The sequence below is a fragment of the Sebastes fasciatus genome, chromosome 17, assembly GCF_043250625.1.
Source record: "Sebastes fasciatus isolate fSebFas1 chromosome 17, fSebFas1.pri, whole genome shotgun sequence".
In the NCBI taxonomy this organism is placed as follows: domain Eukaryota; kingdom Metazoa; phylum Chordata; class Actinopteri; order Perciformes; family Sebastidae; genus Sebastes; species Sebastes fasciatus.
The window spans coordinates 23,853,024-23,877,847 of NC_133811.1; the positions used below are offsets into that span (position 1 = coordinate 23,853,024).

The 24,824-nt window shown below is 40.3% G+C and overlaps 1 protein-coding gene across 1 annotated transcript in view; it reads right to left on the bottom strand.

Moving 5' to 3' along the window:
- ext1b (exostosin glycosyltransferase 1b) overlaps positions 1–24,824 on the bottom strand; it is a 150,375-nt gene that overhangs the window by 1,717 nt on the left and 123,834 nt on the right. Inside the window, exons 6-10 of the mRNA XM_074613359.1 lie at positions 22,418–22,536; positions 17,294–17,389; positions 8,412–8,501; positions 4,469–4,629; positions 2,003–2,174 (exon numbers count right to left, since the gene is read on the bottom strand). Of these exons, the coding sequence (XP_074469460.1) occupies positions 2,003–2,174; positions 4,469–4,629; positions 8,412–8,501; positions 17,294–17,389; positions 22,418–22,536 (638 nt within the window). The remainder of the gene's footprint in view (positions 1–2,002; positions 2,175–4,468; positions 4,630–8,411; positions 8,502–17,293; positions 17,390–22,417; positions 22,537–24,824) is intronic.

The window sequence follows — 24,824 nt, forward strand, 5'->3', positions numbered from 1 at the left end:
AGGTAAGACAAAAGAACAATTTGAGAGTCATTACCACAGTGTAAAATTATAGTTTAACCTCTTTTTACCTGTATTCAACCGTAATTGGTCAATACCACTCGGACTACATTTCATACATTATACATACATCTGCATACAAATGCAGGATCTGTTTATAGAGACCATTGGGTACATGGAAAGATTGTGGAGAAGCTCAATTCATTTTGAAAAAATATAAGTTATTACTTTATATATCGACACATTTGTGTTAAGGAGAAAAATAAACATCTAAATAATTAGCTAAAAATAATGGATAACCAGTTGACACAATTAGTTAAAAATAAGGAATAAACAGTTGACATAATTAGCTAAAAATAATGGATAACCAGTTGACACAATTAGTTAAAAATAATGGATAAACAGTTGACATAATTAGCTAAAATAAGGGATAAATAGTTGACATAATTAGCTAAAAATAATAGATAATTAGTTAAAAATAATGGATAAACAGTTGAAATAATTAGCTTAAACTAATGGATTACCAGTTGGAATAATTAGCTAAATATAATGGATAAACAGTTGAAAGAAAAATATCCACTTTTAGGCTGTACTCCTTTAGATCTGCTTAAAAACAAATTGCTGTGAATAATTATTATTGGAACGTGACAAGTGGTGTTGATGATGATTTCATTAAATGAAAAAGACTGACAATGACAATCATCTTCATTCTTTCATTCAATCATAGTCATAGTTGAGTCACTGTGACAAGAGAAAACCATTACTGACTGACTGCTGACATTAATGTTTCTCAATAAATCATCAGCTGTATATATTCTATATTTGGGAGACTGGAGCCCGACTAGAAACTATGACGTAAGCCATAAAAAACTGACACGACTCCTTTCTGTGCTTTTGGCTCTCAGCTGTACAGTAAAGTGACTTGTGCTGTTTACCCACGGGTCGTACCAAAGGATTTTAAGATAATAATTCATGCTGTTCATAAAGCAGCAAGAGTTCGTTCCAGCTGAAAGGCCGTGACACGCAGTGATGTTGGTAAGAAAACAACGCTGGCTTCAGCATGAATCACGGTTTATACAAAGGACGATACAATAAAAGTGGACTGTATAATAAGTCTAAGATTGTTACGAGTTCAATCATATTCTTTAAAGTGTTTTTTCTTGAATGCAAACCAATTCTCTAAACTGGCAGCTCTTTCAAAAAGCGCTAATGAGTCATTTAAGTAAAGAAAGGCCATAATAAATTAAAGAGGACCTTTTGCTTTTTCCCTTTCCTTTAGTGTTATATAGTTTTTTGTGCATGTAAAAGGTCCACACCAAGGGGAGTTACTCTCCCCCACAGAAACACTGCTCCTGAAACGCCTTGCTTGAAGTCCCTCCTTTTCTTTTGTAGTGTAGTGATGTCACCAAGTAACACATTTGCTCAATAGCTGCCTAGCGGCTAGTTTGGCACACCCTCAACAAAGCTAATTAGGATGGAGCTGGAGTGGAGTCCGAAGAGTTTAGTTTGGTTGACCAATCACAACAGAGTGGGCCAGCTGACCAATCAGAGCAAAATTGGGCTTTTTATTGAGAACATCGTTATGAATATTATATTCCATTTCTGCTAATAGATCCCCCGAAATGTTACACACTGTTCCTTTGAACGGGCCATTAGGACTTCCGTAAGGTTGTGATGTCACAACTATACAGTCACTGGTAGAAGTACCGCTAAACTCCCTAACATTCCAACCCTAACGCTGACCAATCAGAGCAGACTGCTTTTTTCGGGAGGGGGGCTTAAAGAGACGGGCGCTAAAACGGAGCGTTTCAGACAGAAGGTGAAAAGAGGTGCCGCAGCACAGTCGATATGGGAAAAGTAAAGTGTTTTTTGAACACTAAAGCATGTAAACATGTTCTACTAGAAACCCGAAATACAAGTACGCACCTGAAAATAAGCATAATAGGTCCTCTTTAAAAAAAAAAACACGGATCCAGTCATGAGAAGGGATTCAACACAATCTTACCTGTCCCATCATTGTCTCCTTGTACTGTTTCTTCTGTGTGACCTTGATGGGCGGCAGCTTGGTGACAGCAGAGACCAGGAAGTTCATCAGGATGTCCTCACAGTTGGCCAGCTGGTCCACCATGCCCTTCAGACTTGTGGGTAAGTAGTTGGTGTACAGGTAATGGTAGTACCTGCAAGAGAGGACAGAAAGGAGTTAGAGACACAGACACAGTTAGAGACTAGCTGGTGAACGTAGCGGAGCATTTAGCAGCTAAAAATTCAGATATTTAAATAGAGTAGATAGAGTAAACTTTAAGGTCCTTGAGGGGAAATTTGTCTTGGGCACAGCACTACAGTTCATTGCTTTACATATAAACATCACAAAAAAAACATGCAACTGTCTTAAAACATAAAAGATTTTTGACATTGACAGCACGGCAGCTTAAAAAACAACCTGTAAGAATTAAAGTTCAAAGGTTCTAAGTGCTAAAGTGCTTGTGTAGTTATTGCACGTTGCTCTATTGCGCTAAGATTTAGCATTAGAGTTCAACAGCTTGATGGAGGCTGGAACAAACAATAGCTTCGAGCGGTTTGATTTGCACTTTGGCACACAGTCTTCTTCCTTCTTCCCCTCAGGAGTTGTTAGAGACCAAAAGCAGAGCTATATAGAGCAGATATTAGACTGTGAGCCAGATGGACAAAACCACGACTCTAAACTAATGATACCAATGTGTGCATTCATCCAATATTTCAAGTACATTTTGTGTACATATGTGGCCCAGGGTGTCACACAAACGCCTCTAAGAATAATTAAGAATCGAAAAGTGAAAGCATTTAAATGGAAAATGAAGCGGACTGACTTTTTATGGCCTATTTTCAAAATATTGCAAAGTTGCACCAGATATGATGTTATTGGGTCATTAAATAGGTGTTATCGGTCACTATGAGCACCATAGATGTGGGTCAGTAGGGGCCTACTACGTTGTGGTAAGTAGTAAAGTGAAAGCGAAACATTCTAAGATGTAAAACTGAATAAAACGTTACTACAAACACTTTAGGATTAGGCAACAAAAGCAGTAACTGTAGGTTTAAGCAACAAAAACTACAATGTCTTGAGGTTTAGGCAACAAAACTACAACTTCTTTAGGTTTATGCAACAAAAACAGTAACTGTAGGTTTAAGCAACAAAAACTACAACTTCTTTAGGTTTAGGTAACAAAAACTACTATTTATTTAGGTTTAGTTAACAGAAACTTCAACTTCTTTAGGTTTAGGTAACCAAAACTACAACTTCTTTAGGTTTAGGCAACAAAAACGTCAACTTCTTTAGGTTTAGGTAACCAAAACTACAACGTCTTAAGGTTTAGTTAACAGAAACTACAACTTCTTTAGGTTTAGGCAACAAAAACTACAACGTCTTTAGGTTTAGGCAACAAAACTTACAACTTCTTTAGATTTAGGCAACAAAAACCTTAATGCTTGTGAACACAAATTCAACTGAATGTTATCGGTTTGATATTGATAAGCCTAATATTGGGTGCAGTAGGCCCCTATTGACCCATATCTATGATGCTTATAGCGACCGATAATGCCTATTTAATAGCCTGATAACAGTCTAATCGACTGAAAAACCGCACGTCTGTGAACAAAAAAACAGGTGGTGAGATTCAATTTCAGGGTTTTTTTCTTCATTTCCTTTTCACTTTTCCCAATTACACACCTTAAAGTGGATATTGATTTGCATTTTTATTCTACTCTAACAATGCTGAGTATGTTCACAAACTTTCAGAAGATTGTTGTTGGATTAATGCCTGAAAATGTCACTGTGAAGGTGAATAATTCCACAGTTTCAGATGGATAAAGAGTAGCGTATGTCACAGAGAACTGTGTAGATGATGTAATTTAAATGAAGCACAGATTTTAGATACCTTTACGTTCCAGGTTGAAGCCTTTGAGTGGAACTCTGAGTTCATCAACAGACTGATTGCTCGAGTTTCCCGGATGGATTGAACGACCGAGTTATTGAAAGTGATTAAGCGTTTGGCTGCGGTGATTGGCTGACTCCAGCTTAATGGACCGCTCCCATCACAGCTGAGTGAAGCCATATTAAAGCTGACAGGGCTGTAGTAAAACTAAATGCGGGAACTATGAAACGCTGTGTAGCAGACAAATTGAAATTTTTTGGATAAAACATACCCAGTGTCAAAACACTGGTTTCCCGAGGCTGTGCAACACTGAACATCACACCTACTTTTATAATCTACAGATCACTGCATCAAAGTGTTGTATCAAAAGAAAGACGACTGAACACTGGAGAGCAGAGCAGAGCAAAGCTGTGATCCCCGTATAACAGAAGGGGAACAGAACAGAAGCAAGAATCATGAAAGGAAACAGCAGAGCAGAGCGAAACAATGAGCAGGTAAACAGCTGCACTGGAACCGACTTTTACAGATCAGAAGACGACAATGTGAAGCGCGAACTATACCTGTGGTAGATGGCAGCCCCGGTCAGCACCATTGAGTAATCGTTGGTCCATTTGGACGTGTAGCCCCAACGCTCCTTGTTGCTGTCCCAGAAGTGGCTGCGAGCGGGGTAACCTACGATTCGCTCTGGAAAACTCTGCCAGACCGTGAAGGCAAAGTCCACCTGGACAGACACAAATACAGATTTTAACATATTATGATGCAGAACATGATATTAAATTAATCCGTTATGAGTTATAACTCATTTACTAATGCTTTATATCAGTTAGAAGCAAATAGGAATAACTTTTGGATTTGCCGGCTTGTGAAAATCCCTTTAAAAAATGGTGTTTATCCTCCTTCAGCAGGACACTAGATTTATCTTTCTAGATAGATCTTTAGTTCACCAGGACAGTGGCACCGACATATTTTGTCTGACATACCTCCACAGCCCAGTCAGATAAACTCAATCATTACCCGGCTTGGGTAGGTATCATTGGAGAAACCAGCAAGAGTACGCTAGATTTTCAAAATAATGCAAACGCAAAAAAGTGTTGCCATCTCTTTTCTAATGAAAGAAGCCAGCAGTACCAGCTACAAATGTCGCTAAATCTGGAGAGAAAGTTGCAAAGTCTGCAACACTGACAATCCGTCCGTTCAAAGCTACTCCCCCAAAATTACCATTATGAACGTAAACAACGAACATGGCTATTGTTAGTAAGCACAGCTGTCAAGCCAGCAGCTTGTGGAAGACTCCGGTGACGCGCAATGAGTGCACGGGCAGGTAGCTTATTACTGTCCTGCAACCACATATATTACATTTTTTTTAAGATTTTTCTGTCCGAGCACTTTATTTATTGATTGCTGTCGGCATATAAAGAGAATTTCAACAAATATAACAAGAAATGTTTCTAAAATACATTACCCACCCTGGCTTTTTAGCAATCTATTTCAACTGTTTAGCCATTACTTTTACCTATCTGGGCTTTGATCTATTTATAATTAACTTATTAACATTTATAACTAACTCTATAACTGACTTGATGGCTTATTAAAAAGTGTGAAACTCATACGTGTTTAGTGATGGGTTGCCAATGTTTATAATTGCATTATTACCAAAAAGAAAGGATAAACGCCTGCCAGAGGGATTTTACACAACCTGGCAACCCAAAAGTTCCTCTTATATACAAAGCATTAGTAAATGATTTATTAACCATTAATAAAGCCATTATTTCAATACACACAGGAGTAGTCCTGAAGGTATCCTGTGATTTTTACATTTAAAGTAGGAGAAGAAAGAACTCCCACACACTGTCCTTTTACTTGCAATGAACTTTATTGAGAACTTTTCGGGCCTCAGACCTTCATAAATGTTGTATTTCTCAATAAGGTTCACTGCAAGTAAAAAGACATTAAGAGGGAATTCTCTCTTCTCATGCCTGTGGACATTTCCTCCTCACTACAAGAAACTGAAGGTGTGCATGAACCTTCAGAGTTTCCCTTTATGGCATGAAATAGTTTCTTTGAAATGCAGAGAAATTCAATTTAGTTGAGATTCATTTTCTATTTACAGTATGCATTGTGTGAGAAGGAAAAACAACAAAGAGGGAAAGAAAGAGACAACAGGGAGAACTAATAAAGGAAGTGCACACTCAAATATGCCATAGTGAAAATACAACAGAGGCAAAAGCTCATCAAACACAAAGCAGTCTGTCCTATAAGCAGCTGCCTACAGCCAACTTCTGTGGCGGCGATCAAAGCATTCAATCAAATAATTAGATGAAAACATCAAAAAGGCCTCACCTGCTCCACAAACAGCCAGTTCTGCATTACACCGCATATAACCACACTATACTACACTGAGAGGGTGCTTATGTTAATGAATACTTATGTCAAAATCCACCATAAAGCACAATACACATAATTTTTTATCTCCTCTTCCTGCCAGAATTTGTGCTTACGAACAAATCCCGAAGGAAAAGAAGAAGAGCTCCGACTCTCATTTGCTCCTGCTTATAATGCAAGAGAAGGTAGTTGAATGATAAAACATTCACAAGGAAAAAAAAGATTTCAATGGTTGAACCAGTATCAAAAGGAAGTACTGCTGGAAGTATGGGCATATTGGACCAAAAAACAAACAACACCATGGAAAATCAATCAGAAGAACTGGATGCTACTTTGTATTTTTATTGTGAAGGACAACTCTGCTTCTCACCATCTTCACTTAAAGGAACAGTGTGTAACATTTCAAGGGATCTATTAGTAGAAATGGAATATAATATTCATCGTCTCTGTCCTCGTCTCCTTCTTGTCTCACAGCTCAGTCCTGACAACTGTGCTACTATAATGCATAAAGTTGGCGGTTCGGGTGGTTGAGGAACGCATATTTTTACATGTTGGGTGGGCGGATTGGCTCTCATTACGGACTGGTGGGTGTGACTGAACCGTGCATCATTATGAGCAGTCAGGAGGACTCAAACTAACTGTAAAGCTGCATTCTTGATTATTCAACCAGTGTTTTTCCATCAGATGATAACATAAAATTCTATGTGACATTAATTTGACTAAAATGACAGAAATGTTCAATATAATTTCATGACTAAACAGGACTAAGATTAGATTAATAAAAGATAGCTGACAAAATTAAGAGCGATTACATCTTCACTAAAAATGTAATGACTTTTTCGCTGACTAAAACCGGACTGAAACGTTTTGAGTTGCCAACGACTAAAACGACTAAAACTATAAAAGATAAAAATGACTAAAATGTGACTAAAACTAACGAGCATTTTCGTCTTAAGACGAAGACAAAATCTAAAATAGCTGCCAAAATGAACACTAGTACAAACCAAACACCGGCTCTGGAGAGAGCCTTTTGCATTTTTATGTTACCCGAAGGCCGCCGTTGTTCTCTGACACGCTTTTAAAACTGCATTAATGTTAGCGCAGAGTGCAAAACCCTGGTACCGCCAGCTGACGTCTGACTTCCGTTGCTTCTAAAGTAGTGTTATGAGCGAGGGGAACAGTTACCACGGATTTGCACTCGGCGGCTCACGTTACCGCAGTCTTTGAAAGGGAGGAGTGAGCGGAGGGGTACTCAGTTGGTTGCAATCTGCAACCACACCGTTAGATGCCGCTAAATCCTACACACTGTCCCTTTAAGGATGAAGAAAGCAAAAGAAAATGAGAAAGAAATGCATTACGTTCTTGTTGAGGGGCTATTTTGGAGGGAATAGGAAGGGTGTATAGATGGAGAGACTGTTCAGAAGTCTGAGATGGTAATTTTGGCCTGAATTTCTTTTTTTTAACTTGTCCTGGCATTGATGTTCCTAAAACTTATTGTTTGTGTTCACGATCCAACCGTCTTCATGGAAGAAACACGGGTAGATTAGATTTTTTTGGGGGGAGGCTGGATTTTCGCCTCAGTGCCAGGCTGCTCTGCCTTGCCATCTTGATCCTCCACACAAACAGCCTTTATGAGATCTAATTCTACACTGTTCAAAGCAGCATCTGGCTTCCCATGGTGCCGCGCCAAAATGTGTCCCCGGGAAAAACAGGAACAGTCCCGACAGCATGTGGAACAAAAATGCCCATAACGGTGCTGCTCACGGTTAGGGAATTCAGGAGGTACGGTGTGATTACAGGCGCCAAAACACATGAGGTGGAAGATGGAATGAAAGGCAGACAAGAAGAGGGGAAAAAAGTAAGGCACTGGGAGTAAAAGTTAGAGTAGTTTAAGCGATTTAAGAATCGAGCTGCAGAGCGATATCTTGAAAACACCAGGGACAAACACAGAGAGAGAGAGATAAAACATTTTTTTTGAGAAAATGCAATCAGAGAGTTGCTTTTGGGACGTAAAGAGAAAATTTGGATCTTTGTTTTGTCTCAAGAGAACCAGACTATCGGGACAGAGAAGAGGCAGATAGAAAGAGAGACAGACAGAAATTGTATTATATTACAAGATACCTCTGTGGTGGACAACACTGTGTCTTCATCCAGGCTGAGGACAGCATCGGTCACTATGGTCTCGTAGGGCAAGAAACGACTGCTCATCACCTGCAGAGGGAAACAGAGATCACAAAGGGTTAACACCGCCATCATTAAAATGAGAACATTGGATTCCCCTCTTCAAACAGCATTCATTTGTGATCATTTGGTCGCCTGGAACACATTAAAAAAAGGCTGAAGGAGCAAATGTAGATCTGGGAGATTTTCATTCAGCTGCATTTTTCTTTGCGAACTAACAGTGCGGAGGTGTTTATTCACACAGATGACAGCTTCCATTGAATGTTTCCATGGAAACATTAATAACTCTGACATGTCGTCTTATATCATTGCAAATTGTTTTGAGGGTTTTGTTTCAAATGTTGGCTATTTTTTTTATCTAACATCTGGGAATGGTTGAATTTTTAATAATAAACACTTTTTCTTTTGTTGACTGGTCATTTTGAAATAAATCTATCCATCCATTTTCTGCCACTTATTCAGTTTCAGGTAGCGGTGAAAGCAGACTTGCGACCTTAACACACCGGGGGTGTGATGAATAAACAACACCAAAATGCAAAAATACTCACCTGCGAATACTATATGTCCAAGGCTTTTATTGTGAAAGGTAAGAATGGAAGGAGTGGCTCTGGTCTGCGCTCTGAAAAAAGTCCAATATTTACTTTCTTTTTAGCTCTGTTTTTGGTCTTTACCAACTTCTGAGGGGAAATATCTTCAATGCTCAGCCAGTTAGACTGTTATCAGGTCATTACATGGGTGTTATCAGTGGTTATGAGCCTGGTAGATGTGGGTCATGGGGGCCTGCTACACCTACTAGTAGGTTTTCAATCAGTGATTTACATGGGTTACCAAAGAGTGGAATAAAAGTAGACAACAGCGCCCTCTAGCGACCGTAGTAATTATGACAGGAGCAAAAGAAGAAGTCTGGCAGTATAGATGGCGTGAAACTCCATAAATGGTGGAGGTAGGGGGTGATGGATGGGACACAAAACAAAGTACTTTTTTTTCTTTTACCTTTTCGCACAATGTGTGAAACCAACAATGTGTAGTTGTCTTTGTGTTCACAAGCTTAAGTTTTACTTTCACTTTTCAATCAGTTTTACAACGTGTTGCTTTTAAGTTTCGCTTTTACAACGTAGTAGGCCCCTATTGACCCACATCTATGAGGCTTATAGCGAGTGATAATACACATTTAATGAGCTGATAATAGTCAAATCGGGTGCAATGCTCCACTATGTTCACCATGTCGTCGTTTGGTGCTGGTAGGTAGGCGTACAGTCGCTTTTTTGGGGACTGCCAATTGTCGCCAAAAATACAGCGCTACAGTATGAGAGCGGTGAGAGGGAATGAAAACAGTAAAAATTGTGGCCCAGAAAATGAAAACAATGACCTGAAAGATGCTAAAATGAGATGAACTGCAGAGTCTGCCTTGTGAGTCCATCAATCACGGACGACCCCTTTCACATAAAAGTAGTCAAGCGATCCATAGTTAATGTAAAAGTATTGCTTATAGGCGTTTTAAGGATGAACCAAGCTGACACCTAATTCTTTCAGTCACTAAGCTCATGAGTTTTAAATTAGATCCACTGCTAGAGCTTCACCTTGAGACAGATTTTTAGAATGAAAACTATTCCTGCTTCAAACATCTCCTGCATACATTTTTTATGATTCCTTACAAATTCATGGGAGACAACAAGCCATCACATCAACAAACAGCAGCGCACAGCGAAAGAAGAGAAAAGCCAATATCCTACGCTTTACTGCACGCTGCCCCCCCCCCCATTGGTTTCCAGCAGTGATAGAGTGCGGATACAAGTTTCCATTTACTGCTGCAGGGTCGTCTTTCTCTTTTAAATCAATAACAACACATGAATTCAGCCAGACGCATACAGCATGAGTCATGTGTCCTACATATGGCACAAATTTACCTTTTTCTCTCCACCGCTGTTAAAAGACAGAATGCGTGTATTTAACGGCACATGAAACCAAACTGTATAACCCGTGACAGTCCTTGAATATTTACTGGAAGCAGAGGGAGAGAGCGGTGGTGGCCGGGGCCTGGTGGGTGGATGGAGAGACCAACATCTTGAGGATATTTAGACGGGAAGTCTTTTGGTCTGCTGCTGTGATGAAAAGCGCTCGGATGAGAAAAAACAGCGGCTTCTCGTTGAGGAAGTGTGTGTGTGTGTGTGTGTGTTATAAACTGCATATGTGCTTGAACTCAAACAACCTCCCACACAAACAACAAACAGCTCATGATGCATAGCTTTAAGACACACAAACACATCCAGATACACAGCATTTACATAATACACACTAACAGCCTGTTATTCAGTTATTCAGCACCGCTATGAAGGTCAGGCCTCGGAGTATAATACTTGTTCTTTTAAAACGCCACCTGCACTGAAAAGTCTTCACATTTACATTTAACAATAGTCAGTGTCTGTATAAACACCTGGCATTGTGTGCCTGCTGCGCTCAATGCCGAGTGACCTCACTCTCAACGGGTCTTCATCACTCCTACAGCCGAGGGCAGCAACAAACACCCAGAGAAATGCATGACTCTACTGTCGAGCCGTGTGAAGCCTGCTATCCATTATAGTGCTGCAACTAATGATTACTTTTATTATCGACCAACCTTTTAGAGTATAAAATGTCATAAAATATTTAAAAAATGCCCAAGGTGATGTCTTCAGATTGCTTATTTAATACAAGCAACAGTTTTTCAATTATATTAAGGTAATAATCTCAAATATGTTCTTTTAAAGGAAGAGTGTGTAACAAATAGGGGGGTCTATTGGCAGAAATGGAATATAATATTAATAAGTATGTTTTCCAAACACTTAACTTTTCCTGCTTGGGCTGGAGTCGACAGCGTTACTCGCTCCCGTTACCGCCGCTCTTCCTCTTCACCACTCAGTTCCCACGTACACACACACTCTACGCACTCTACTCTTACAACAACTGGCTCTAGGGAGGGCCATTTGTGTTTTCGCGTTGGTCGCTGTAGCAATCCTACAAGCCTCGCACACGGGAGAAGTTGCAATCTGCAACCTCACCGCTAGAAACCGCCAGATCCTAAACACTGTTCCTTTAAATAAATGTCTGTTAAGTCACTATCTATCGCCGAATGAGGTAGTACAATTATTGAGTCTGGCTTGCTGATGAAAACCCTTGCATTGACAGTATTGCAGCAGTGGTTCGTCCGCCAGAGAGGGTACGCGGAGCTAACGCAACAGACTCGCTCTTCAACTCACTTGTGTGTGAAGCGGTGTACTGTTTTCTGGCGTTGCGAGTAAACGGTTACTATGGCCAAACAAGCAAAGAAAAGAGCGACGACTACTGACGACAAAACTTAAAAAACAAGTGCAAGTGAGATCCAAAAACACACCTGCGATTACCGCCAAACGGAGATCTTCGAGCCAAATCACAACCACCTGACTGACTGTGGCTAAAGAATAAAGATGTTGTTTTGAATTATGAAATATCTAAAGCTGTAAATAAGATATTAATACTGTTTTAAGGGCTTAAATTGTGAGACTTTTCCTATATAAAACAAGGATTTCCAGAGCTTAATTTTACATGTACATTCCCCCATTTCCTGCTCCCACCACCTCAGACAGCTGAGCCTCGAGAACGCTATTGGGGCTCGGTTAGTTGCCATCTACTCCCCCTCTCCCCAAAAACCCTCCAGAGGCAACAACATTAGCGGAAACTTTCGACTGACACCCGTATTTTAACAGAGTGGAGGAGCCGAGGTGTGTGATTGACAGTTGTATTTACAGACGAAGAAAAGGAGAGAGAAAATGAGAGTCGAGAGGAAAGAGGAGAGGCGGCACCACGCTCTCATTTCTAGCATCAGCATTACTGCTGTAATGTCCTGCGGGCATATAGAGAGAAACAAAACAATCCCGTCTCTGCGCTCCGTGTTTTCCTCTTGTTTTTCAGCAGAACGTGTCAGAGAGAATACCAGCGAAGAAGAGGTTGGAGAGGGAACAAGAGAGGACGCAGGACGGGAGAAAGTGACAGCGAGACAAACAGCAAAAAGGGAAAGAGACAGAAAAAAAAGACAGAGAGAAAGAGAGGATGAGAGGCTGGTGATTCCAACCCCCAGATGGTTTGTAATGTTAGAAGTGCGACATATTAGCCTGGGGCTTCCTGGTGCTCTCCAGGAATGTGAGCTCTTACAGCAGGAATCTGCCTCCAGCACTTCACCTCCTCTCTAAAGGACAGCAGCAGAGGAGAGAGACGCAGAGAGGAGAGGGGAGGACCACCAGTTTGTGTAAACTACATTAAGCGCTGCTGGGATTCTCACACTGCTTAAATCAACAGTCATAAACCAGCTTTTTGGCCACCGTGCCAGAGAGACAGAGAAGATGACAGAGGGAAGGACAGAGGGAGGAAAAGAAGGTGCACGGTTAAAGGATGCGACTGGTGTCATGTTTTCCTGTCAACAAATCCAATGGCAAGAGCCAGACTAACAATGCTACCATGTTTGCCACTCTTAAAAAAAGGCTTAGTGATTTCCTAAAACAGACGGGCACTGTAGTTTTAAGCCAACTTTACTCAAACTGGAGTGAATAATGCATTTTAGGGGGGACTATTTTCTGCTGTGGATTAATACACATTTGGTGCGTTAGTGAAAGTTCATGGCAGCAAGATGGCTGTGTGTGTGACTCCAACTGCTGTGCGAGGAAACATTTGGGTATTGTTCAACCTGGGTCTTGTTCTCAATTTGTAGAGCAATTAGCTACAACCTGCTTTTATTGTGTACTGGCAGTTGAAGAAGAAAAAATTAAACAGCATGTGCAGATGAATATGCAGCTAGTTTGTCTGGCTGGAAATCCCTACGCTGTTAGCAACCAGAGCTGATCCAGGGGTCTTATTTTTAATTTTTTAGTCAGATTCGGACAGGTGTTTGAAAAGATTTATATAAAATTAAAGTTTAAGTAAACTAAAAGGGACTAACATCATCACACATGAGTACAATTGGGCTCATTGGATCCACACGAGTCTCAGCTTTACAGTGATACCTAATTTATGTAATTCCAAGACTGTTTAGGGACCCCAATGTGCAGAAATATTCAAAAACATCATTTTAGAATAGGCGAAAATAACACATTTCTACTGCATGCTTTTTGCTCCAAACTGCATGTGATTATCATAAAATGGGCATGACCGTAAAGGGGAGACTGGTGGGTACCCATAGAACCCATTTACATTCACATATCTTGAGGTCAAAGGTCAAGGGACCCCTGTGAATTGTACCAATTTTTCCTCACCAATATTTAGCGTAACTTTGGAGTGTTAATTTGCCTCCTTCCCGACATGCTAGCATGACATGGTTGGCACCGATGAATTCCTTTAGGTTTTCTAGTTTTTATATGACACCTGTAGCTTCAATACCTTCATTCTAGGTCCAAAATCGAGCCCGCTACATCCTCTGAAAGACAATAAAGTCAGCCGAGCTCGCCGGCGCCCTCAAGGAGTTGAAGAGATTAAACTGGCCGTTGTGTCATCTTGTGCCGTCTAGTGTTTGTAATTTTGTGTTTTTAGGGTTTGTTGTTGTTGCATTCATTTTATTGTTTTATGGTCTTATTTTTAAATAATTGTTATTCTTGTGAAACACTTTGTGATCTTGTTCTAGGAAAGGTGCTATATGAAATAAACTTTAATAACTTTACTTATTTTCATTTCACTGTTTTTTTTTTTTACAGGAGTGGATCTTTTTAAACTGACTCTGTCACCCAGATTTTAAGTCACCATGCATCCAAAAGTTATGTTTCCTGCTGCAAGATGCAAGAGGACACATTATCCTTTAAAGCGAAAAAAGACACAAACAGGTCAACGTTGCCTGAGGCGAGGAAGATATATGAATTGAAACAGAATTAAGTGAGGAAGTGAAGGACAGGGGGTTGCAAACACTGAGGTCATGTCCTCTCTACTTCTTTCCGGGGGAATTTGGGGGATCTTAGAAGCCTGTAGGGAAGTTTTAATTATACACATGGTGTTTTTTTTTTGTAAGCTGAGTCTACTATTTTTAGTATGTTATAATTTAACTTCTTTTAGGTCAACAATAAATAAATAAATACATACATAAAGGACTCTTTTATTCCTGGCTGTGAGGAGTATTTGAATCTGAGTTTAGGCTTTTGTGTTTGGAAATAAAATTTACAGAAAATATAATTTAACTGTTGACTGAAGAAATAAAATATGGGGGCATGTAAATCATTTAAAAAATAGGGGGAAGGGGTGCATTGGGGGGAAACTTGGACTCAGTATGACCTATGTTTTTAAAAATTCTGGCTACAGCAAAAAAAGGCAAATAAAGAGGAGGAAAGTGAGGACGATGCAGTGATAGAGAGAAGCAAAAAAGATGAGAGGAAGAGAAAATGATGAAGAGGGGAAAAAAGAGAGGATCTGTGAGTGAGGAAGGGGATGAAAGAGAGAGGGGGATAAGCAAGAAAGTGGCAGGAAAAAAGGCAAAAGGGATGAAAAAGTCTCCCCCTCTCTTCCTCTGTGGGGTGGAGGAACACAGCTTGGCTCGCCACAGTAAACACAGAACGAGCCACAACCACAACAAACCACAGGCTGCCTGGCACACACACACACACACACACACACACACACACACACAACGCCAGTACGCTAAGCCTGTTCTGCTCGCTTTTCACGGACACACAGCGACACACAGAGCCCTCCCGCTGTGATTGACAGCTTGGGAGAAACCACTCAGAGCCACGGGAAGAGGTAAACCATAAACCCAGCCTACCGCCGGGTGACTGACACTGATGTGAAAACCACTTCCTCTGATTGGCAGGTGAAGTTAAGTTCTCACGAGCGGGAGGGGGGGGGAAAGGACGGCGTCGGATGAGTCTGATGTCTTTTGAATACAGATGGGCGACCAGATCCTGTTTCCTTATCCCTAAAAAACTCAAACGTGAGCTCGGACGTTGTATAAAAACGTGCTTGGGTCAGCGTTTTGAGGCAAATAATCACCCTGTGTGACCACGTCTGACCTTTGACTTTGTCGAGGAGAGGTCACCGAGGTCAAGACAAAACACAGCAACCCCTTCAACAGGGCAGAGTCTTCAGCCTAATAACCAGGTTGTCATAATAAATGTCACTGAAGCATGCTCAGGGCTCAGAGTTCTGGCTGGAGGCTTAACTGAACATGTGTCTCTTATGACAGCATCAGTCATAAGGAAACAAGATATCTCAAGACTGACTGAGAAAGCTGACGAGAGAGAAAGCTGGTGCCCACATGTGAAACTCAAGCTGTGTATTGACATGAATCTGGCAATACGATATGTATCATAATACAGGGGTTACGATTCAATACATTATTTTTATGCACATTTCCTTTTTTCTTGAGTCATATTTGAACCTTTTTTTCCTGTGTATTTGGAAATATTTAGTAAAAACATGTGTTAAAGGAACAGTGTGTAACATTTAGGAGGATCTATTGTCAGAAATGGAATATAATATTATTAATAAGTATATTATACTATACTTATATTATCAGGTGATTATTATATATACAAGAATCATTGTGTTTTCGTTATCGTTTCAGTCATTTTTCATGATATACAAAGCTTCTCAATTGGGAGAATTTTCTGCTTTCCTCTGTTTTATATAATGGTAAATGGATTATCTTTGGGTTTGTCATTGTTAAGGCTGTCGTGTCATGAATACTTTCACACAGAATGCAAATATTACGCATCGAAAAAGCAACGCAATTTCAAGATCAATTTTCTGAGCTTTAGCACCATGAATAAAGGCATCAACTAATCACGTTGTGCCGAACGGGCTAAGTTGACAAAGGCAGCGCAGACCACATCCACTCCTTCTGTTCTTACCTTTCACAATAAAGCCCTAGACATATTATATTCGCAGGCGAGTCATTTTCACATTTTGGTGTCATTTATTAGTCACGCCTCCGGTGTGAAAGGCCTTTAGTCGAACAAAACATACACACATTTAAAGATATCATGTTGGAAATTCTGATGGACATTTGTTACTTTCTCACTTACTGTTTATTCTTTACTTTAATCATAATTACATTTTTAATGAACTGAAGAAAATGACAAAATCTCTCTGAAGAAATGAGCTGAGTTGCAATATGCACTATAAATATACACAATAAATAATGATATTCACCATTTTCATTTTAGAGACTAAACATCGATACATACAGGAAAATAATCAGCACATAATGAAAATAATCTTTACTCGCAGCCCTAATAAACATAGAGTTCAATATAGATTTTGTAATTATGTCTTTTAAACGGCTGCATGGATGTGAGAGGATCATGAGTTATTAAACACATTAAGAAGAATCCAACCTGAAACATGATTAAATCAATGCTGTAGCTCGTCTTCTGGGCATGTCTTTATTGTGCATATTTATAGCTGCATATTGGAACTCAACTGTAACTTATTTCTCCGGAGAGATTTTGTCACTTTCTCCAGTTAATTAGATATTTAGTTATGATTAAAGTAAAGAACAAACAGCATTAAAAGTAAATAAACGCTACCACGCATATGCACTTACCCGTTATTGCCTCCTTATCTTTCCTTTGCATTAGCCTCTCAGCAATGCTTTTTTTTTTTCCTCCAATGTATATTATTCCTATTACTGAGCTTTAATTAAAACCACACAAACTGTCCTTTAATGGAATCAGTGCAGCACAAATCGAACCTCATTATCTCCCAGATACTCTCAGACTGAATGAAATGTGTTAGGTACAGTAGCTTTACAGTTAGACACTATATACATAAGATGAGTGATTAATAATGATAGGGATCACATGTTTGAGGTAACTGAGAGGAAGCGTGCTCACCTTGTTCTCTCCCTCGATGACGATGACGGGCACTGAGGTGGCGGGCCAGCGGTGTTTGGCCGGGAGAGGCTTGTCACAGTTCCACAGGACAATGATCTAAAAGACAGAAGGAAGATATTTATCACCTGCAACATTGTATTTTAATTTGATTTCCTCTAACCAAAACAACTCGCAGTGCACTTCGCAGCTTGTTGAACAAGTGACATTTACGCGACCTACGGCCAGCAAATGTCACCTTATTACAGGCTGATTGAGTGTTAAAGAGCCAGAAGGGCAACTGAAGTGATAAAATATTTCCAATTACAGCTCCAGAATGGTTCGTACGACTCAGCCCGTAACCAGTCACGTCACATTGTCAGCTTTCATTTCAAACTACGACGTGTTGCTGAACTGATTTTCCGGCCCACATGATCTCCAGCTCCGACGCCAACCAGATGATGTTTTACATGAGGGACTCGTGTTTTATATGACTTAGACATGCAGGTCAGCTGACGTGGACGTGTCACATAGAGTCAACCTTCCCCCCGTTCACTGCACTTCCACGGCAGACCTCATTAATGTTTGATGAGGAACACACACATGTATATACACACACACACACACACGACACGACTCCTGGCTGACCTTACACTCACGTTTACATATCTCAAGTCTGATCTCATGCATCTTAAATTTGGTGACATTCACTCAACCCCTCCGCCAAATGGCTATTGTCCAATCACAGCTTAGCAACCGTTACTAGACATGGCAGGCCTGTCGAGCTTCGGATTTGTCTACGTGTTGAAGCATTGCACACGGAGCTGTAGTAAGAGCATTTCTTGGTATTTATAGAGTTTGGACGGTGGTGTGTGTGTGTGTTTTTTTTTAGCCTTTTCAAAAGGAATGGACTGAACAGTGTGTTTATCTGCTCTAACATACTGCAGATTGTTAGCATGTGTGGCTAACAAGCTTACTATAGTAGTAGCTGAGCGTTCAAAAGCCAAAAGTTAGCATATCATTAGCTAACTAAATTAGTTTGTAGGATTACAGATTATGTTAATAACAAAAAACAAGCTGCAGTCACGACTAGCACATCCACCGTGTGGAAACCGATCCTGGATGCTATCAAAGTTTAAACTAACGTTAACAGCTCTTTAGCAACGCTCTGCTCTTTATTGGATTTGGGGACATTTACACTCTAGCAACCCTAGCAAATGAGATAGCGCTACCTTTGCTAAACCTAAAGGTTAGTCCTCATCCTAAAAGACGTTTCGCTTGTGATGTTAAAAGTGAAAACACACTGTTTTCAGTATGTAAGCTAAGCAACAACACAGGGTTATGTTAGAAAGAAAGAACTTATTATACTTATAATACTTATAATAAGTCTATCTAGTGTTTCACTGCAACGCAAGAACAACACTGTCTTTATTTACATTGATCATCAGCTGGTGATAGTTTATATATATTGCATATATTTTGCATATCAAGTGCATAGTTAAGCCGCTTTTCACGATATTCTCCTTTTAAAACGAGTCAGGTGGAAACATTAAAAAGTCAGCTGGAAACTGCGTTTTCAAACAACTCATGGAGCTGCTAACAGGTAATAAGCCTGCCAAAAAAGGGTTGACATTTCAGTCGATAAAATGAATGGTTGAAATAAGAAGCTGCTTTTGTCTACTTCTGAAATCAAAGAATCATTGTTTAAAAAATTCTTAAGAATCTCGAGTGGTATATCTGCCTCTGTTATCAATGTAAACTACATTTGTATATTTCTACAATGGAAATCTTGACATAGCAACAGGCATAGCAACAGTACCTAAGGGGGGGCGGGGCTTAGCTACTGTAATGGTCAGATGTCAAAGGTGTGAGAACTCCCCCTTAAAAAAGTTTTTAATTTAAAATCACATTACCTGTGGTTCTGCATAATACACAATGAGTATGTCCCAGTTCAATGCTATATAATACTTTAAAGTGTACATTCATGTCGGCAGTCTACTATTTGTGCAGTCTCTATGCAGGAAACCATGTGAAGAATGTGAAGATGGATTGTAAATCAAATGGAAACTTCACAACAACGCCCCCCAACCCAATTTCAAATTTCAAAAACTTATCAAATAGCTGGTGAAATATGTATTTCCAAAGATTTATTAGCTTGCTGTTTCATGAGCGTTGCCTGGAGCTGCAGCACCACCATCTGCCGCGTGCTTTCACTTCCAGTTCCTCCATTTCCCATTGTGCAGAGCATTCTGGGACGTCATGTTGTTCAAAACCACATTTGAAATTTCAGCAATTTTAGTATGCATGCTGGCATTTATTAAGCAAATGTACTAAACACTCAAAAAGAGAGTGGTTTATTGCATCTTATTGTTGTTTATTCTATACTACATTGGTACAGTCATAAAATTGAGGAAATTATTCAATAAATTGAGACCAAAAAATGACAAAGCAGAACGCAAACACAACTAATATTAACATATTTTTATCTATTAGTTTGCCTGAACCCAATGAGTGATCAGGAAAGTGATGGAAACACGTAAACAGCATCCCATCCTGTAGTGCTCAGTTGTTGCGTGTCAGCTAACATCTGCACCTGCTGAAATGTCCTTGAACAAGTCTGTAAATTAATCCATCCCAGCTCCACCGTGCTCCCCGATGGTGGCGAACCACAAGAATTTCCCTGAAGGGATCAATAAAAGTTTCACACGATTCTGACATTAACTACGTCAGCAGCCGTGTCCCCTCTGGGACTCTACATCCCTGACTCGACCTGCCAAATTATTGAGCTTGGAGCCATTTGGATGTCTGTGTTAAGGTGTTTGCCTTGTCACTAGACAGCAGCTGTGTGGAAATATGCCCTAAAAAAGAAAGATGACACACAGCTGTCTGATGAATGGACAAAATAATCTGGTCATTATAAGCCTGTACAGATAAAGATAAAACAAGCATCATTCATGAGGCTCAATCGGGACGAGAAAGTGTTTGTCATTGTGAGATAACAACAGGTATACGGTGTGGATCTCGCAGCTGAGAAACGTGTTATTCCACCCTTACAGGGGCTCTATTCCTTGATTAGAAAGACAGATGGTGTCTCTGTCAGCCCACCAGCCCTCTCAGGGTGCTGCTGGTGGCACGTGTGTATGTGTGCCGGCATGTGTGGAGGAAAATGGTGAAGAAGCTGTTGGTGTATCTGTAGCACGAGGAAGAAACGCTTCCCTCGAAATGCACATGCACGCGGCGGGGGGTCTACTGTGTCAGAATGCGCCTCAAAAGCTTTCTTGCATCCAATTTAGCCTCCTCCACCCTCCGAGTTCTTTCATTCTCTCCCCTCCATTCATTTATTTATATCCCTTTCCTCAGCAGCCTCCTCTTTCCTGTCCGCTGAGAGTAGAAGAAAACACCCCGGCTGTGTACCTGGCTCTCCACTCAGCGTGCACTAGCCTGAAGAACGCACAGAAGCACTTATATAAAAATTAAGAGGAAGGCAGAGTTTGCTCGTTCAACCTGCTATTATGAGAGAATGGTTGGCTGAAAGTGTAAAAATAACGGGATGTGCGGTTTGGGTTCAATCAAATCAATTGCTTGCTCAGATTCGAACTCCCTCCTATTTTCTGATCGAGCAATTGTGAATTTAAATTAATTCATTTAATGCTAACCGCCGTCATCAGCAGATGAAGTTTGCTCAGTTGTCATGAAATGATCCATGTTGACTAAAAAAGTTGAGTTTGACGGTTCATTCTTGACTTTGAAACAGCAGTTATCTATCCATCTATCTAAGTTCTTCTTCTTACAGCATTTTCTTTCTCTCCAAGTCTTGGGCAGTATTTGAGTATTTGCACACTGCGTTACGTATGCTTACACCTGCCCTATAGTGTTTAGGTGGCCTTACCAATGGTTATACCTGCCCTTAGTGTTTGGCAGGTGTTACCAATGGTTATACCTGCCCTATATAGTGTTTAGGGGGCGTCACCTATGCAAATACCTGCCCTTATAGAGTGTTTAGAGGGCGTTACCTACGCTAATACTGCCCTTATATAGTGTTTAGAGGAATTACCTATGCTAATACCTGCCCTATATAGTGTTTAGGAGGCGTTGCCTATGCTAATGCCAGCTCTAGAGTGTTTAAGGGGCGTTACCTACCCTAATACCGGCCCTTATATAGTGTTTAGGGGCGTTACCTATGCTAATAATAAACAATCAGCCACACGCCTCCAATTTATGATCAAGTGGGATTCATCATTCAGCACACCTGGGTGAGAGCAGATTTGGATGGTTAAGAACGTTCGGTGCATCTAGAGTTAACTTCTAATCTATTTTTTCTCTTAACAGAAAATTAAGATATAATACAAGAGAAATTTAAAAGAATGTTTCTGCATGAGGCCTATTATGTTTATGATGCTCAAAATAAGGTATTGAACAATGTATTTGATTTGGCATCAGGACTGGAACCAATGTATCGTATCGGCACTAGTATCAAAACATTTCAAATAATACCCAGCCGTACACGCAGGAATATGAAGAGAGTCGACATGGTAACCGCTCACATGTACACAAATACACACATGTACAACCATCCTGCCTACGCAAACACATACTTTCACTGCCCAAACAATCACACTCATACATACACATAATAACTCACCATCCTGTAGGCTACAACACACAATCCCAGACACGCACAGCACTCACACGGAAACTCATCCCACCTACACAAAATACAAACTCGCTTACTCATACACTCTGCTGGCCAAACAAACAAACAAAGACACACACACACACACACATACACACCCACACAAAAACCAAGCCATCGGGGAGCAAATTCCATTTCATTTCCCGTGCTGGTAAGGAGCAAGCAGGGGAATCAATACATGCCGTCTCCAGCTGTGCTGAAGGGGGTTTCGCTGCCATGGAGACAGATGTAGCGCTGCTACAAATTGCTGCTCTAATTCAATCCACCGGAGTTAACACACACACGCACGCACACACAGATGGAAGAGGAGCGCCGTTGTTGCTCTGGTTGGAAAAATGTGATCGCAAATATGAGCTGCTTAATGGGGCACAATTTGGGGAGTCAGAAGGTGGAGATCAGTGGAGGATTCTGGGGATGCTGCAGTAACCACACAAACACATGAATAAATCTTTTACCTGTGAACAGTACTGGGACTTGGCCACAGCTACCAGGAGCTTGAGTATGGGCTGGGACTGGGACACCAGAGGAGAGACGGCGTGGATGACCGCTGTGAACTTGGGGTACGGTTTAATACCTGGAACACAAAAGAAAGACGATCACTCATTAATGCAGTTTAACAAATCCAGAAAACAATGCTGGGCTGGAACACGGCGTGCCGACTGTCAGCCACCGATGCAATTTCAGGCTCTTTGAAGAGAATAAAGCTGACGGAGAACTGAAGGCTCTCATTTACAAACACTTCATATCTATTTTCAGTTAAGGATGTTACTTGAAACGAGTCTGTCAGCAGTTCAAAAACATAGACGATATAATTGTCAGGGATGTAAGTTTTTCAAGCCAGTCTTAAAATATTCAACAACGTTAATGTGTTTTGAAAACTCCAAATCTCTTGATCGCTGAATATTTCATTTTGGAAACTCTTCAGCTGTGTCTGGAACCCAATGAACAGACGACTAAGTGCTGACGTGATTTTAAATTCAGCCCGACTTGATGTTGGAATAGAGTAATCGAGGCTGAAAATGAGCAGGAAATAAGATATTGAGCAAGACGGATCATAGAGGACGTTCAACTTTTCCTAATTTAAATCTAATCTCACCCAAACCAACAAAGCATGGCGCGGAGAGGAGATAGCATTAGAGGAGTCTCCTTTCCGCCACTGAGCAACTTTTATGATGAGGAATATACGCAGTCTTAAAACTTGCTAAACTATCCCTGAATATGTAATGAAAAAAGTTAAGAGTGTGCGGAGTTTTCAAACACCTGGGATGTAAATTTGTAACAAGCTCATAAACAGACCTCCATGAAACATTGAACAAAACCTGCAGCAGAATTACTGTCATGCAGCTTATTTTAAATTTTGGATGCGCATGCTGTTTTTCTGTCTTTAGCACATGATTCTCTGAGGCTTTTTTATCACATCCTGTATCAGCACATTACACATCTCACCAGTTTATAGCAGCACGAAAAGGCTAGTTTAGGACAGCTGTTGGAGGCCATTTAAAGGAGACATATCATGCTCATTTCCAGGTTCATACTTGTATTTTGAGTTCCTACTAGAACATGTCTACATGCTTTAATGTTAAAAAAAACACATTATCTTTCTCATACTGTCCGTTTTATTCACCCTCTTGTCTGAAACGCTCCGTTTAAACACCTGTCTCTCTAAGCCCACCTTCCAAAAAAGCCCAAAAGCTGCTCTGATTGGCTTTGTGAGAAAAATATGGTGAACTTTTGCAAAGGTAGTTCTCAAGCTGTTGGCGATATATTCTAATGAGCCTGCATGTGACATAGGAAGGGGAGCCAAATCTGAAGGGCTGGTTGAATCACATGTTTTTCTGATCTTGGCATCCCACAAAAAAATGACTGGGTTGTCTTATTTCACAGTTTGTGAGTTGGAAGGCACTCAGATACCCAAATGTATGAGCACAAGCACTGAAAAAGTGTTTTTTTATATGTCCCCTTTAATACCCACACTGGCCAAAAGTATGTGTACATGTTTACATACTTTTAGAATGAGGTTGTTTTTCATGGTGTAGTTCCAAAAATAAATTCTTAATTCTTAAAAATTCATTGGATTGTTTCATTCGAATAATTGTTAGAGGACAAACTATCCAACATTTTACAAGAAAACAGTAAAGATTAAAGTCTGAAATAAAAAAAAAATGTTGCAGAACTTTGTCTTTTCTTTTTTTTCCTATCTCATTAATCATCCTCAGATTTTTATTCTAGACAACAATGTGCTTCCACCTTTATGGCAACAGGCTGTGTTTCATGTCTCAACATGACAGTCAGCCCGTGCACAAAGCCAGGTCTGTCAAGAAACTGTCCTCCCAGTTTGGTTTCTGAGTTTTGGAAGAAACTGACCAGCCTTGCACAGAGCTCAATACTGTCCTACACCTAAAGGGACAACAGCCAGGCCTGATCACCCAGCAACAGTGGCTGACCTCACTAATGCTCTAACGCCTGAATGGGAGAAAAATCCCTGCAGACATGTTACAAGATCCTTCACAGAAGAGCGGAGCCTGGTGTAGAAGCGTATTAATGCCCATGGTTTTAGTTGCATTGGCAAGAATCTGGCAATACAATATGTATCATGATACCAGCCCGGTCGCACGAAGAGGCATGTGAATGAGCGAGGTATTTAGCTGGCAATAAGAACGCCGTTCTTGCTTGTGGCATGTCATTTGTACGCCATGTAGTCTGTACTGACTGACATGTAAACGCAACCGCGGAAATATGCAACGCTAAGAGAGCTTTTTGTGCAAACTGAGCCACTGAATATTTGCATGTAAACTATTAATTAAAAAGCAATAGTGTATTTGAGAATCGATACAGTATCACAAACATAATGTGTGTAATAAT